Source organism: Pezoporus wallicus, unplaced genomic scaffold, assembly GCF_028554395.1.
Source record: "Pezoporus wallicus isolate ANWC-B61680 ecotype Strahan unplaced genomic scaffold, APGP_CSIRO_Pwel_v1 contig_818, whole genome shotgun sequence".
Taxonomy (NCBI): Eukaryota; Metazoa; Chordata; class Aves; order Psittaciformes; family Psittacidae; genus Pezoporus; species Pezoporus wallicus.
Window position 1 is genome coordinate 6,700,302 of NW_026636248.1, and position 17,178 is coordinate 6,717,479.

Consider the following 17,178-nt stretch of genomic DNA (forward strand, 5'->3'; position numbering starts at 1 on the left):
AGTTAAAATCACAAAAAAAAAAAAAAACAAACACCCAAAAACCAAAAAACGAGCCAGAGAACAGCTTCTTAATGAAATGTTAATTTTATTTCTTCATATTCAAAAGAAAATACATACAAGGTCAATGCAGTTAAAGTATATTCTAATTATACCATTAACCCTGGACCAGAAGGATAATTTTAATAAGCTAGACTGTCGCTTCTGTTTCTCAGTTTGTATAATCCGGTCTCTTTTGATCAGGGACTGTTAATTATGCTGAATTGGTGGTGATTCTGACTTACGGATCATAACCCAGTAAGAATTAAGCAGGCAACATCAAACCCGTTTTTACATTTATTTAATGAAATTACTGGTGAATATTTGTCAGATTTCAGGACTTCATTCCTTTCAGGCCTTGACGAATTGACAAGGTAAGAAGTTAAAAGGTATGTAGATTTTAGTTTCTCCTTGTACATAACAGGAAGAAGGGGAGGGTGAAAGAGAGAATCTAACACATGCAAATATGTTGTCAGTAAAATACACAAACAAAATTAAGCCTTACATTTGTTTGCAGATCATTTTCATCTGGGATACTTTAGTAAATCAAATCACAGCAGGGAGACAGTTCCAGTGACTGATGAACTTCATTATGCCTCTGAGGAGTTACCATAGCAAAAAAACTCAGCTAGCAATTTACAAAGATCTGATGTACAGTACAGCAGTGCCAGTTGCAGTGTTGGGTTTTGTTTTGTTTTTTTCATTATGCAGTGGTTCATAATATTTTGGTTTAGAGCAAACACAAGCAGAATGAAAATCTTTTTATAACAGAGCTGGACAGTGGAGTGTTCCTCAGGAGTGTATTAATGTAACTATGCATGAATGGATATCCAAATATTGCCAAACATCTATCGGTGCATTTTTGTATTTTCTTAACGTCACACTACAAGTAAAGCTTATAAATAAGGGCTGAACTGATGAAATGTAACTCTACCAATACACAGGTCATGAATGGTTACACAGTTTTGCAACCAGGGCAGGTATCCGCTTCATATTTTCTGTAGCTTCATTGTCTTCTGATGTTCAGCAGCTTGCAGTCTAAAGTAACCACAAGTCAAGAAGATTTGTGGGTCAGGAAGGGATGTGTGTGTGAATTTTTCATAATGCATTTTCATAATGATATTGTGAAGGTTTCCTTTAATGGAAGATCAAAGGGGCTTTCATCTAACAGAGTTAGTACTCTGTTTAAAAAGAGAAAACTTCACTCAAGTAGAGGAGAAAATAGAAGGTTTTCATTGTAATATCAAGTGTCTAAAGATTTTATTTTTAGCCGTCAAGAAAAATTGACAAGCAAGTGACAAGTCATATATATACAGTATAATTGCATCTTCCCTGAAGCTCAAAGTGAAAATCAGATTTAACATCTCTATTGCATGATGGAAAAAAAAATAAAAATCACCCTGTCAAAAAGATGCAGAGTCAACCAATGCCCCTAAATTCTAGGAGATACCCAGGATATTAGCACCACAAAATTACATTTGTTGCAAGCTAACATCTCTTAGGCTACTGCTCTCTGCTGATTTCCTTTCCCTCTCACTGATTTTCATGTTTCTTCTTGCTGTGTTTATTTCTATTACTCTAACCCCTTCCTCAATTTTTTTTCTCCTTTCACCTTGCTGTTGCATGTTATTAAAGAGACAAGTTTTCCACTGCACTGCATCAATTTTGATGCCTCTGCTAAATTTTGCTCAATAATTATCTGATACTTTAATATGCAAAGTACCTATACTGTATTAAAGAACTGCCCTTTGAAAGATAGGTAAATTTTAGCACACACATTCAATTAATACAAAAGAGCCAGTAGGCAGTACTCAACAATGAACAGCATAATCCCTATCCACTCTAAATCACCTATAATTAGGATCTGGTGCTGGTGCAAAAGGCAAATGGTTGTAGTTAACGTCACAGGGAAGCAGGAAAGCACTCCCTTCACTCTCCAGTGCCACTGCATATAAAAAGGCAGATTCATGTGAAGACTGCAATGGGCCTGGGTGTCATCCCAACCAGTTCTTCCTCTTCGTGCTAGCATGCCCATGAAGACATGCTATAGAGGCTGTTCATTCTGTTTCTGGGCTTCACCAAAGCCAACAAAACAGTATGTTACTCTTCGGGTTACTATGCTCTGCTAGTCCAGAACTCCATATAATTGTTGCGTGTTGTGATGTAAATGAAAGCAAACCTTCATTAAAATTAGAAGGCTTAGTCTTGAACAAGAATTAACACGCAGGGCATTGCATGGAAACTGAAGACAGGGAGGGTTTCTGCCAGGAACGTTTTAGATTATAATTTCTTCATCTAGGAAATAAAATGATGATATTTACCCCCCTTACAAGATGATCTGAGAGCTTAAAACTTATTCATGCCTCATAAACTTTGTAAGATATTTTGATGAAAGTTCTTTACAGAAGTGAAAAGTATTGATGGATTCGATTTTTATTAAACCTGCATTGTTCTATTTTGGTTTTAAGACTACTACTGCATTTCCAAGATGCCCAACACAGAAAATTGAATGCTGAAAATTGACCTGGGTTTAATATTGTTGCATTTTTTCATTTCCTCCTCTTACTGCCTTGTCAGTAGCAATGAACTTTAATTAAAGCACACAACTATTTAAAAGTTCCTTTATACTCTATCCCATATGACTTAAGTACTCCAGTATGTTTTCAAATGTACTGAAACAATGTACCTGTTAATACACAAAAAACGAAGGCTTAGGTTTAACTACTCCAACCTTAATGTTGCATCCACTTCCTCTGAGACTAGTTTATTAGTTCATGGCAAGTCTAATTTGTGAAGTCCAAGACACTGATTCTTATCTCACTAACCTTACACTGATACAAGTTAAGATGGAGTCTGCATGCACGAGCTGCTTTTAAACCATTTCCACTTGCAGTTTACAGAAGGTAAATGTGACCTCTGTTAAACAGGTCTAGATGCATGGGAGAAAAAAGGGCTGCTGAATCACCCCCCTGTTATATAGCCAAAAGGATGCAACACACTGCACTAGAAAATATTAAAGGTGGAAGGAGAACACTTACATCTTAGTGGTCTTCTTGCAGTAAATTCTTCCATAGCAGAAATAGGCACAAACATTAGTTACTGGAGTGGATAGGATGTAATTCAAGATGCAAGGGCCATACAAACACTGTTACACATACCTAGATATGCTCAAATGTGAGAGATCATTTACCATCTACAATACTCCATATTTAAGCATTCCTGAACAATTTCATTGGTACAAGCGATTTTTTGTATATTGACATGAAAAAAGCAAAATTAAAGCTGTAAAAAAAATTACTCACAAGCTGAAATAGTCTATGCTTACTTGACAGGGTTCTTGGCAGCATCTGGATCCTGAGCAGTTACTGTTCCTATTACAGTGTTTATTGGAACGTCTTCCTTCACTTCCATTATGTATGCCGGTCTGCTGAACACAGGCGGTTCATCTACATCCTCCACCTGAATTCTGACTGTAGCTGAGTCCTTGAAAGGCCCCAGATAGAGGAATCGAGGATCCACGTGAATATTGGTAGCTTCCACTTTCAGTATATACAGGTTTTTACTTTCAAAATCCAATGCCTGGGAAGAGGAGGGATAAAAAAAAAGGAAAGAAAAAAATTTGGGAAGTCTGTGGGCGCTCCTGTGGCTTGCAGCCAGATGACCCAAACGAATAGGCAGATGTCATAGAGAAGCCTTTGCTAGATAACGTAAGCCTGAACTGGAATTACAACGCCAGCATAAAGGAAAAAGGTCTCCATGGCTCCATGGTATGTTATAAAAAGAACCCAACACATTTTTTCAGGGAATTCTATGGCTGGCATTCCTAAATATCAATTAACCTCTCATTCTCAAATGGCCTTAACTTTTCATGCCTTAGATTCTGTCATTTTTGGCATTTTGACGTTTTCTGGTATATTCCTTGCCCCTAAGCACCACATACTAAAGGGGGGGAAGATTTTCTAGGAGCTGCTTGTTTAAATATTGGCATTCCATCACTGAAACAAAGCACTGTGACATCTGTGTGACATCTAGTGTCTGGACATCCTGAACTACCCATCAAGCCAAACATGATTTTGTGATAGGCTATGACTGTACCACACGTTATTAAAAGTATGAAACAGCAGCACTTAGTAATTCTCTGTTAAATGCGGGGATAGAGTAGTTGTCCTGTTTTTCCATTACGATGTGAAAGATTCACAGCTTCTGTCAACAATGGACAGAAATGCAAATGGAGTTAGACTGATATAATAATCAGCCCCTGGAAGGCATCTCTTAAAAAACAAGAAATGACAGGTGTCGTACTGATAGCAACAAGCAAGTGCATGGTCAGAAAATCTATACAATGTCTATCTAGTGATGACTGAACTTGAACTGATGGAGGATGATATCTGTAACCTTATCAAGCTTTCCTGATAGCCCACTGTAAACAATATTTCTCAAACCTTTTCTGACAGCCAATGTGCAACCTCATAGATGATGTCCAGTATAATCTGGTAAGGCGTCAGATGATTTCTAAAACAAAAGCATGCTGATGGATTTAATTACATTTTTACAAAATGTGAATCAAAATTAATTAGTCTGTGTACTTTATTACATTACAACTATACAATTCAAGACCTTCTGATAATGCAAAATAGGCAATGTAATACTGATTAGTTCTGTGGTCTTAACACAGCACTTTCTAGTAAGTGAGCAAATCCTGGAAACATCACAGAGAAAAAAATCACAGTTGGATAGTCTTGCCTCCTTGAGTTATTCTGTGGATACGTTCTGACTGTAGCATTTTTTTCTCAGCCCCATTCCACTCCCCAGATTATTTACCTGCTCAGGTCCTTCAAAGTATGTGCATTAGTCTAGTAAAGGAGGATATAAAAGGAAGGACATCATTTGCTTTTATAAAAGAAAATTTAAATAGGTAATGTAGAGATACCTAACTGATAAAATTCAAGTTAATAAACAACACATGTTGCACTAAAAATGGAAAACAAATATGTGCTAGATAAAGTTTTGACTGGTATTTCAGAGGCTGGGATTAAGCATGCTAAAATGTGTACCTTTTTGACACTTATAATTCCTTCCTGTGTGTCCTTGTCTGTGGTAATTCCAAACATGTCATATCCATCCCCCTCAGTGATGCTGTATTCAATCTCTGCATTTTCATCCACATCAGCATCATTAGCTTTTATCCTGCCAACTGGTGAGTTAGGTGGTGTAGACTCAGGAACTCTGAAATGGTATGTACCTACAGCAGAGGGAGAAGAAAGTTTTGTCAGTCAGTCTCGTGGTACTTTGGACACCATCTCTCAGCCCACTCTCCATGCTGGGCATGCACAGATGAGTTCATGAGTTCACTGTCATTTCCAGGCCTTCCTGGGGCAACAAGCCTTCAGCTTCTGTCTTACTTTCATGCAGATAAAAGTAACTTTTTTTTCTATTTTTCACTATGAAGGGTAGGCATTTTGTTTTCTTACAAACATGTATTTTTATCAGCATTCGTTCCATTCTAGATATTATCAAGGTCTCCGTAGGCCATATCAAAACTGTATCCAAAAAATGTCTTGAGGCCAAAAGACAAATATTAAGAACTGCCGGAGGCTAATGCAACTTAGTAACACTAAAACCAAATCCAGTGCAAATGCCTATTAATAATGTGCTACATTGAATTCTCCTCTGAAAAACCTCTACTCGGGGAATGTTGGCATTATGAAGCTGTATCTTTGGCTTTTATATTGAAGACATTTATGTCCAGAGATGTATAATTAACTCACTGGGGGCAGAGTGCTATATTTTCTCTAAAGTTGCTCTAATTTAAATGGAAACACTCTGCCCACAGCTAAGAGCAGACTTTGAACTTAAATGACAAGTTGCTTCCAATAACTTTCCCATTGACTTAACCGCCAAAGCTTGCTGATTTGTCTGATAGTATCTGCAATTATTTTCTCTAACAGCTGCTCTTGACTTTCACACACACTGACACTGTGATATACACACATCATATACAGAGCAGTGGTTAGACAAAGCAAAAAAGAAGAAAAAGAGAGAAAGAAAGGAGGAAGGAAACAGAGAAAGAGGAAAGAAGGAAAGAGAGGGAAAGAGAAAGCTGATGAAAGCTGTATCACTTTGAATCACTTATGACCATGAATGGTCATTAGTAGAAATTAGTTTCCAATAGATCTTGCTCAACTGATTCCTTTAAATGTCACACAGATATAAACCAAATTATCAGAGATAGGGGATGGAAAATAGGTAGAAATATCTGGTACATTTATGTATGTGCCTTTGTTTCTGTATGCAAAGAATATAGGAAAACCCATTGAGGCAAGTGCTTCCTGGATGAAAATACTAATTTTAATAGAATTGATTTTGGGATCATTTTACATACTTAAATAAGTATGTTGCAAAGCTTAAATATGTTAGATTAGAACAGATATCTTCAAACACGAAGTCTAATAGACATAATACTGAACAAGAAATATAGATCATATGAGTCAAAGCTATTTAATAGGTAGGAAAAATAGAAGTTGTTTCTGCACTTTAATTCACCTCTCAGTCTACTGCAACTGGAGTAAAAAGATGAGATTTTTTTCCCACTTATTGCAATTAGCCTTAGTATGATGCTATTGCTTGCTTGTGTTTTCTCTTTTTCTCTCTTAATGGAAGTTTTATACTCAGATCAGAAAAGCAGAAACAATTTTTATCCATTTTAATGTAAAGACATAAAATACAAATATTCCATACTCTGGGGGAAGCGAGGTGGATTATCGTTTACATCAGTCAGTGTAATGTTCACAGTGGTGGTTCCTGATAATCCACCCATCTGGCCTCCCATATCCTTAGCCTGGATGACCACTTGATATTGCTCTCTGTTTTCACGGTCCATGTTTAGCAAAGCAGTTTTAATAATACCTGAAAACATAAAAATAAAAGAGGGGAAGTTACAAATAAGGTCCTGACTTTGATGGAAATTCTTATTAAAAAATACCCACAGTCTAAAGAACAAAACAATTTCTGTGTAATAAGTAAAATCTGCCCTGTACAAATATTTACCTCTATGAGACGGCTCATTAAATTACAGACTTTTCATATCATATTTCAGGCTGCTGCCTACGTGACAGATACAATATTAGTGGCAACCCCAGAAACATGTTCTACTTATTTGTGAGCAGTGTTATTGCACATAACTATTTATCCCCTTTCAGTTCCATGCTAAAAGTCTCTCACTGAACTGGATAAAGGCTCTTTGTTCATTACAATGTGCTCCATCTTTACTCTCCTGTTCTGTTAATATTTTTATTTTGACAGAGGTGGTAAGTTAAAAAAAAAACTAACTTCAGCAAGACATCATTAAAGAAGCAGTACAACAACATTAAATGGGAGAAGAGGAATTAATTAAGAAAATTATGCCTGAGTATGTATATTTCTATTTATACACTGATTGAAATTATTTTGCCAGTCACTTTCTTCTTCAAAGGTACAAACACCAATTATGAGGCCAAACTTTATTGAAATTCTTACTGAATATTTACCATGAAGAAAAATGTTTGCATTCCTACTGGGTCTCTTAAGGCCAAGAACTGATTCCTTTGTAGGCAAAAGGGATGAAATTCAACTACTGAAATTCATGGCAAAATTCATAGCATATTTGACAGAGACTTATTTCACTCTAGGAGTTTTGCAATTGATTTCCATGGCGGCAAGATCAAGCCTGTGGTTTACCTTGCTTCCTCTCTGTGTTCCATACAACTTTCTTGCTAGAAGGTTATTATGGGTGAACTCCCAGCTACATTATCCTTATTATAACTCTAGATGGAAGAGCACATAGCATACTGTCCAAGTCAGAATGAGTGCATCAGTGCAAAAATCCTTGACTGTATTATCTAATACTATATGCTTGAAGGGAAGTTCCCTTTGATCTTACCTCTCCCTCTTTTCAGAATTATGTACATTTTTTTCACTTCAGGTTTTTCTTTGGGGCATCTAATCTCTCCCTCCTTTTCCCTGCCTGAGTCTCTAAGATTTATTTCAGAAACAATGTTAAATTAATGACCCAGATTAATTATCTGGGACAATCCATTCCTTTCTTGTAAGGGTACTGAGGAGAAATGATTTCTCTAGCTTCCAGCAACCTATCACAGTGGATTTTTCCCATGTAAGGAGTTTCTTGAGATCTTTTGTTTTTTGTTGGAGAATTTTGTTATAAATCTTGGGAATTTCTATGTAGTCAGATAGTCAGTGGTGCAGCAGTCAGACAGAATTCATGTTTTACATGCACAGGTTCCAAAACTGTCTGTTAATCAGCCCATAAAAATTTCCAGTCACCATGTGTAATTTAAACATCTTCCAAAAACAGAACTCAAGTTTGGGATTCTATTTGTGATCTTCTAGTGTAGCACAACAGCCAATTTTACCTCTTCTATCATTATTCTTAATTAAGATTTCTTTCATAAAATTAACATTAAAGTGATGTGCTGCAGATGCACAGAAATTATAATTACTTTAAATAAGTTTTGAAGAAGCAGAAGTAGAAAAAAAACCAACCTGAACAAACCCTCAATCTTAATTTAGCCATTATGAATATCTATGACTATTAAGCACTTTTTTCCACACCCACCTGATTCTCATTTTTGTCTAAAAGCCTACCTATTTAGTTTAATTTAAGCATCCACAGTAGTCTCTGTACCTACTGCTTGTTAAAAATTATAGCAAGTGGGTTCACATCCAGTACTAATTGTATTTATTAGACTTTACCGGTAAAATTAAAAAAAAAGTAAGTGTCACGCTTACAGATGTATCGCTCTATTAAGTTTGTCAGATTTTGCACTAAAATGTAATCTCTCTGAAGTTTTTGTCCAATGTGTTCTAGCTTGGCTTAGCATGTCATTTTGAATTACAGACATTGTCACAGAATGACAGATAAGGTCCCCTGACCTGTCTCGGATTCAACAGAGAAATATGGTTGTCCCTGGAGAATGCTGTAGACAACTTTAGCACTGTTTCCATATGTAGGATCATCGGCATCAGTTGCAGTGACTTGCACAACAAAGGTACCTGCAATGATAAATAAACAAATAAATAAATAAATAAAAGCAAAAAAAATAGACATTTTTTTCAAGACAGTTTATGATGTAGAAATACACATAGTTCAGGTCCAGGTCAAACTTGTGGCAAAAAGTTAGAGACATTTTTATTTTGTAGAAATTTCTCTGTTCATAATGGTGATAGATTCACAATCAAGATGATAGCTGGCTTATTCTCAGTTCATTAAAATACACAGTTATTGACTGGCTGTGTAGTTCCTTCATCATATTTCTCATAAAGAAACCAGAAGTGCACCTTTCCCCAGGTATTGAAGGCATTCAGAATTTCAGTCTAGGTCAAGAATATAATTTTGTAAACCTACTCATGCTTGTAAGGTATTTGACATAGAAATGTAACCTGTTTTTTCATGTGTCTTGTAGAGAAAGAAATGGTGTTGAAACCTAGGCAAAGTGTTAACAAACATTAAAAAAATGAGCTTAGGTCTTGGCATTTAAAACAGATTTGTGAATAAAATATTCACATATTAAAATATGAATATTACGTTCTCTCCACCAGATGAGATTTTATCCATGTGACAAGTCCCATGAATGAGAGGAGAGAGTATGCCCCAAAGTCTTTATTTTCGTATTGCCTGAGCTTTATTTTAATCTTATTTTTGATCATGATTAATTAATACTTCTCCCCTGGATATTATTTCAGATTAGAAATGTGATTCTTGCAGCTTAACCATTCGTCGCTCTCTGACAAAGAAATCAAAATGACCTCCACAAGAATCAGAAACAAAGAATCAAATCCCGTCAACTTCTCTGGAAAAGACCCAATATTAAAATTATATTTCAAGAAAGCTATTTATTTTTGATTAATTCCTACAGTTTGATACATTTTAAATCAAGAAAAAGATTTCAGTGGACTTTGGAGCTCTTTTATTTTGCATTAAAAGAGAAAAAAAGGTCATAAGTTAGTGGCATATATTAGAATCAGTGGTGACCTGACTCAGGTCACAGTTTTCACTCCTGAAGCGTGTACAACCACTTCTGCATCCACCTTTTTCCATTTTTTTTTACCTTCCTGAAATAAAGAATTGTTGCTGAACTGATCCAGGGGTGATATGGACACAGGTGACTGTGGAATAGCATATTTTTACACTACTACTAAATGATGTTAACAAAGCATACTAAAGTCACACAGAACTTACTTAGATCACTTTCACTGTAGGTAAACTCGATTGCATGAACTTGCATTTTTTGTGGTATGTCAGAGGGAGTGGGTTTCACTCAGCTGACATTTCTGATTCCAGCAAACTTCTGTCACTACAGCAGATGTCTGTGTTTAGTGCCTGAAAATTTGGCCCTTCATTAACTCCTCAGAAAGCACCCCGACCACACACTGAAATAAATTATTAGTTAGCACCTACCAACATCTGACATTTCAGGAATGCTGGCATTGTAAATATCCTTTGTAAACATTGGTTCATTGTCATTGATATCATGGATCTTAATGATGAACTCAGATTCTGGTTCCACTGGTCTTCCAGTCCTTCTGTTTACAGCCTGGGCACGGAGTATGTATACAGGCTTTTCTTCCCTGTCTAGTCTCTTTGTGGCTTGGATGTCACCAGTATTTTCATTGATAATGAAGAGGTCTCCTGCTCCATCTCCAGAAAGGATGTACTTAAGTGATCCATCTCCTTTATCTTGGTCTGAGTGCAGCTGGTGGTGAAATGGGAATTAAAAAAAAAAAAAAAAATTCAAAAAAAAAGAAAGGAAAGTAAATACTTGGGACACAATTTTAGATACTTTTACTGATATCATGATGCATATTTTATTATTATTAATACCCAAACAAAAGTCTGTACCCTGCTTTTGGGAAATGAGATACCACAGTAGTAGTGAATTGACAGAGTTGTGTCTTGATGTCAGAATTGAAATGGGCCACAGTATTATAAGAAATTGACTGAGAAAAACCCATGAACTGAAGCGGCAGATCACTTTCCCAAGCTAAGCATACATCAATCAGATCTAAATGCTAGCTATGTAGGTGGAATCCTAGGAATATGTAGGACAAAGAGATCCTACAGTGAGAAAACAGTGGATTTGGAAATTGCAGTAAGCGAAGAATTAAAAAGTGGCCAGATCAGCCACTTTTTGAGTTTAAATTCTGGGTGCTCAGCTCTTACACCCCATGGAGATTATGTAATAGAGTTCACAACATAACAACATATTAAATACGTACACATATAGCAGATAAATACATGCATTCACAGATGCGGCAAACTAAGAACAGAGGCAGACGAGCATACTAGCTCACTACAGCACTGGCAGTTGCCTTAACCAAAGGGAGAAAGACCAAGCTGAAACATGGTGGGGGCAGCGGAAAGAAGGCAATGATGGTAATTAGCATACAAAGCATGAGCTGCCCAATCTGTCATCTTTTATCCTCAGGAGACTTCTATGTCTCTTGAAATGCTGCCTAGCACACACACAAGGTATGAATCATTAGATCATACTCTCCTGGCTGTTCCTTTGATAAAGACTTATTTATCCCCTGGCCTTAAAATCAAAGCTAATCAATTACAGTTTCTTTTGTCGTTACTTTAGAGAAAGTAAAAATTTAAAAAATGAAGCATTTAAATGGCTTCTAAAGTCAGGGCATAAGTAATGAAATTTATGGGGGAAAAAAGAATCTATTAGGTAGCAGGTGCTTAGAAATTGTTGATTTCATAGAAAAGACATGTTAATGAGTGAGGAAAACTGGACTTACTTATCCAGCTCTTTGCTTCTCTTTGCTTGCGTACAAGTTAGAAAAAGAATACCTAGTTGACTGCACGGCAAATTACTTAACATTGTTGGATGGCATACTTCGTAAAAATGAAAGACTTGTAGGCTGAAAGAATATAGAAAATCTTCACACAGACTTTACCAGTGGCTGGCTATGCCTCTACCATGTTGGAAGGGCAGCCTCCAGCATGACCAATATGATCAATGTTTTGGGCTTCCTCCAACTTCCTGACAAGATCAGTGTTATGTTGGCAGTCTACTGACACCCACTTAGTGGCACAGTGCGCATATGTCTATGGTCTCTGAAGTAAGCATGCTCCGTGCAAAAAGTCTGCCTTGAAGAGCAAAACTCTGCGTCACCACACACACCAAAAGTGTCAAATAATACAAAATATCAGAACTGTAGCATGGTTAATCATTAGCAGACATGCTGAGGCACTCTTCTTAATTTTCTCCCTCAGGGAGATAATGGGCATTCCATGTAATTTTGCACAGAGCCCTTTCTCTTGATAATAAGAGTGCCATTAAGGAGCTTGTATGCATCTTTTTTCATAAGCTGATTTCAAAACCCATCACAAAAGCAGTCAACACCATTTGCTCTGTCTCTTGGATAACGAAGCATAGAAACTTGAAGTTTCCCATAAGGCTAGTCTTGGAATTTGAAATAGAAATCATGCCTCCTGTGTCCAATTCAGTTGGCCAAAGACTCTGCCATAATGCTGAGAGGAATTATACAATTTACCAGATACAAGCTCAAACTCTGACAAGCACCTATTAGACCTGCTTGTTAAGAAGTCAGAAGAGTAGACTGCTGTGGGAAGTAATTTCAATAGGTTATTTAAGCACAATTTTTCTCAAAGGCAACCTGCAACAAAAAAAGTGTGAATTTTGTCTTTGAAACTGTGTATTTTTTATAATTGTTTCATATCAAAAAGTCTACTTTTGTTTGCCTTGAAAGCCTCTTTAACTTTGTATGTATCATACTGGGGCAAAAACAGCCCTCAGTAAAAGACTACCATTAATTGACATGAATTATAGTATAGTGTTGTTGTGAGACTTGTTGCAGGCTGAACTCCCAAACTCACTTTTATCATCATTTTAATCAAACCTGGTTTTAATGAACAAGGTAGCAAAAAAGGTCAAGCTAGAAGAGGTGTTGGAACCACTGGGAATTGTCTTCCATAATGTCCTTTACCTAGCCCAGGTCACCAAGAGAGGTAAAAATGGAAACTTGTGTGATTTTTACAAGTCAACAATTAATCCACCTGTGTAAGATCGACTGTGACTTTAGACATGACAAAGTGTATCTCAGTGTAATGACTCATCAATAATGAGAATGAGGTGATCTTCATCAAATTTCTCTCTCTAGCCCTTTAGCAAAAGCACTAACAGTTGAAAATAAATGTTCCCTATGACAAAATCCTTTCCAACTTCAATACCTTTAGTTTTACAGCTTTTCTAAGACATAAAAGAACAAACCAAGCTCTCAGTAGGCCAGGCTGTATACGGATTATTTACTATGAAAGGAGGGTCATGTCCTACATACCAGTGTATATTACGCAGAGATAAGGCTGGCTGACTGCCTGCTCTTCAAACCAACTGGGAGCTTATAGGGTGTTACCATAGGGTGAGGCTTCAAGAACCTGGTTTACAAAGGGTCTGAAAAGGTATGATTACAATCTCTTTGATTTCAGTAAACTAGGGTAGTTCTCTAAATGCGCAGCATAGGGTTTCTGAGGGATAGACCTACATTACAACATCAACTACTTACTTAGTACCTATGCCAAAATATTTTGGATTTTGTTCCCTTATTTTCAGGAAAAAAAATTGTTTTTCATATTAGAAAAAACAAGCAGATTTCTAGGCAAGTTTCTCATAGATGATATACCTGTAACATTCACATGTGAGGAAAATAACCCCCAAAATTATATATTATTTTAGATTATGTTATCTGTCTTTGACTGCTTGGTAGAAGCATTTTATCCAGGCAACTATAACAATCTGTTCTATTTTTTCTTAGGTATCAGTTTAACTTAGAAGCAGTATTTTGCCTGTGTGACCTATAGGAAGGGGGAAATTTCTATTGTAGCTCTGTTTAAAAAAAAAACAACAAAAATTAAAGGATAAACAAATAGTACAAGTTGAGGCCCAAAGAAGGGCTTAGATGTGAAATGCACTTAAAAATAGAATTAATGGTTTTGTATAAAAAACTTAACACCACTGTTAGGTTATGAGGACGACACGAGTGGCAATAACAACTCCCCACATTCCTTTTAAGTTGTTTTGCACTACTCAGACCTCTTTGCAAAGAAAGTTTGCTGTGATGAGGTATGCATATAAATTATACTGCAGATGCTTTTAGCAAGACCAATCCCTGCCAATGCAAGATTATAGCTTCACTCCATGTGCTAACCTGTTTTGCAAAAGGCTGTCCATTATCCTCTGCATAAAGTTGGTCAGATAAATGGGCCGTGGCAGATAGTCATGGGATAGAATAAAACATCTGGGACATGGTGCTCATGTCATATGGGCTGTATCGTATTACTATTCCTCAAGACAAATTTACTTCATTCAAAGGTTTTTAGGACTTGATGCAAAGGTAAGGTGTTTTATTTCCTTATGAACTCAGTGTTACGCAATGTCATTCATTTTAACTGGTGGCTGAACTGAGCAATATCCCAAAGGTAAGCAAAACTGTGAAGAAGTAAGTCTATGCAATAAAAAGTAAATGCATCAGCAATTGTACTGTATTAATATTATACTAAATTGATTCATTCAGAATCTAATCTGGAAAATTCTGTGAAATCACCCATCAATCACCGGCTAAATCTGAGGATGAAAGACAAATTAAAGATTTTACTATGCCCTAGGCATACTTTTACTCTTTTTAATTTAATACCACTGTTAAGTGAATCATCTGATTTGCATTTAATGACTTACAGTCAGATAAAAACTGTCCAGCCTCTGTCTTTCTTTTGCCTCTCCCAAACTTTGTAGCCCAAAACATTCAAATATGTCTGCCTGGAACAAGGAAGGCTTCTTCATGCCTCCAGGAAAAGGCATTTAAAGTGCATTCAGGACTGAAGCATTAGTTGCCTGTATAGGGCATTCTGCTTGTTGTCAGTACATAATTACTTTAAAAAGAGAGTTAGATTTCAAGGGGTTTTTATGGTTTATGTTGGGCTTTTGTTTTTTTGTTTGGTTTTGTTTTACAAATTAGCCACAATTTGGAGTAACCTCATTCTTCACAGTGTCTCTGGCAGAGCCCTACTGAAGTCCCAAGGGCAACGGCAATGGGGCATCTTCAGCATGACAGAAAGAAAAAGGGAAGTGAAAGCAGTGCTCAAAGTATTTGTACCATAAGACTTTATTTTTTAAGATTTTTTTAAATTATTTCCAGGGTGGATGTATTTATAACATTTGTGTTCATCTCCAATAGATAGTACTGCTTCTTTTTAAAACAAAATTCCAGGAAAATTTTTGTTCCATTTACTGACTCTGTGCTATAAAGAAAATGGCATTAGTTTTGCACATTAGGTAATAAGTGTTTATGTAAATTTTGATGAAGTTTAAGCAAAAACTTCCTAGTGCACAAAAAATAACCCCCAAATACTATATATGTGTTCCATATACCTACACATACACACACTAGATTATGTATCATCACGGCAAATACCTACACAAATCATTTATTTCAAGCCATAAAGGATAATTTTTTATAGAAATTTTTTTTTGATAAAAATATATTTGATAAGGTCCACAGGGGTATCTAGCAACACCAGAAATGACAGATTTCTTATGGACATGTGTACCATGTTCTTATGGCATCAATTATGCTAAGCTCTATGCTTAGAGAAGAAAAAGGTGCAACAGGCTTCTATTTGAAGAAAATGTTGCTCTGTTGCTCTGGTGATAAAAAAGGATCTTCTTGCCCAGATTAGATGTGATGTTCTTGTACCAGCATTATTTTTCTGTTTTAAGAACTTCCTCCCACATAAATACATTCATCCTCATCCAGCATTTAAAGATAATAATTCATATGCTTTTCTTTCTCTTTGCTGGGCTACCAGCCTGTATGCAGTCTTTGCTTGTAAAATAGGAACTTCTGAGTCCTCAGATGGAATCCCGTTTACAAGCCCACTCACCTGTTTTCACGTCAAGTGGATTCCAAAGAGCCAGTGAAGAAGAGGCCAGCTATGAAGGGCTGATGACGCTAGTCATTTTTCTATAATTGCGGCATTTCAACTGGCCTTCCTTTTGTATGAATGGACACAGGTCCTTGTTAATATATAATGATGTTAATATTCTCCTATCTCAATTAGAACTGAGTACAAACATTTGCCATTTTCATTGCCGTATCAAACTAGCTTCTTCCTGTCTAAACCTCTCAGGTTTTTCTACTTCTCCTGCTATTTCTAATTTATGACTACTCAACGTGTACTAGATTTTTTTTTTTTTTTTGTTTTAGTAACTCTTATTTCATGAATATTGCATTTTTCTTCCTGTGTTTATTCCTTCAGTCATAAGATCACCCTTTTTTCCCAGTAGGATATTCTGGTCATCTATAAAAGGTAAAATTCAGTACTGATGTCAAGAATGCAAACACTGAATCTGTAAAAAATTAAAGAAATAGAGCACTGAAGAATTACTGAGGTTATAGCAGATTGATACATTTTGGGTATTGGTTTCTTTGGAGCTACTAGAAAACATAATATGTCCTATTTTTATTGTGCTTTTTTGGTCTATAAAAGTTTGCATAGCAGAACCAGAAATACTTTAAATCCTGGTACTTCAGGTGTGGAAGCTTATTAATATAATATTACATTACAGATTGTGATTTATAAAAAGTCCATAACTGCAAGCTACTTTGTTTAAGAAAACTGTATCATCCCTGATTGTATGGAATCAGGTACATTACAGGAAAAACTCAGTGAAAAATGAAATAACAATTAATAAAAAAAACCTTGTAAAGGATATAGGAATCTGATAGATGGTCTATTAAAACATAAATCAAATGTTTTATTAAGATAGTTATCTCAATGTATAACAAGCAAAGGGTAAAACAGTAATACTCCACAAAGGCCACCTTTAACTTAAGCACTGTTTTTTAGCTCTAACCCTAAGGTTTTTAGACAAAAAAGCAAGTAGTGAGATTTAAGGAGAAAAAGAATGCTAAAATTGCACCCACTGAAAATGGGAAAAAAACCTAGATGTCAGATAGAACTGTTCAGCAACAACAGTATCACCTGCAAAAGAGAATGTCTTGTTATCAAGAACTACATGAGAAATTAAAAAAAAAAAAAAAGAAAAAAAGAAAAGAAAAAAA

At 36.0% G+C, this 17,178-nt stretch overlaps 1 protein-coding gene and 1 long non-coding RNA gene across 3 annotated transcripts in view; one reads left to right on the forward strand and one right to left on the reverse strand.

Annotated features, from left to right (window-relative positions):
• Positions 1-17,178, reverse strand: part of LOC130593918 (cadherin-6) — a 98,166-nt gene that overhangs the window by 12,925 nt on the left and 68,063 nt on the right. Inside the window, exons 3-8 of one of the 2 annotated variants that reach the window (XM_057399422.1) lie at positions 10,490-10,784; positions 8,965-9,084; positions 6,775-6,942; positions 5,091-5,278; positions 3,339-3,615; positions 733-1,074 (exon numbers count right to left, since the gene is read on the reverse strand). In XM_057399422.1, the coding sequence (XP_057255405.1) occupies positions 3,358-3,615; positions 5,091-5,278; positions 6,775-6,942; positions 8,965-9,084; positions 10,490-10,784 (1,029 nt within the window). In that variant the 3' untranslated portion in view covers positions 733-1,074; positions 3,339-3,357. Of the gene's footprint in view, positions 1-732; positions 1,075-3,338; positions 3,616-5,090; positions 5,279-6,774; positions 6,943-8,964; positions 9,085-10,489; positions 10,785-17,178 lie in introns of those variants that run through there. The other variant, XM_057399421.1, reaches the window with a different exon arrangement.
• On the forward strand, positions 8,994-9,919 carry LOC130593921 (uncharacterized). The gene is made up of 2 exons (XR_008970919.1): positions 8,994-9,080; positions 9,775-9,919. It is a non-coding gene; the product is annotated as an uncharacterized LOC130593921 (long non-coding RNA).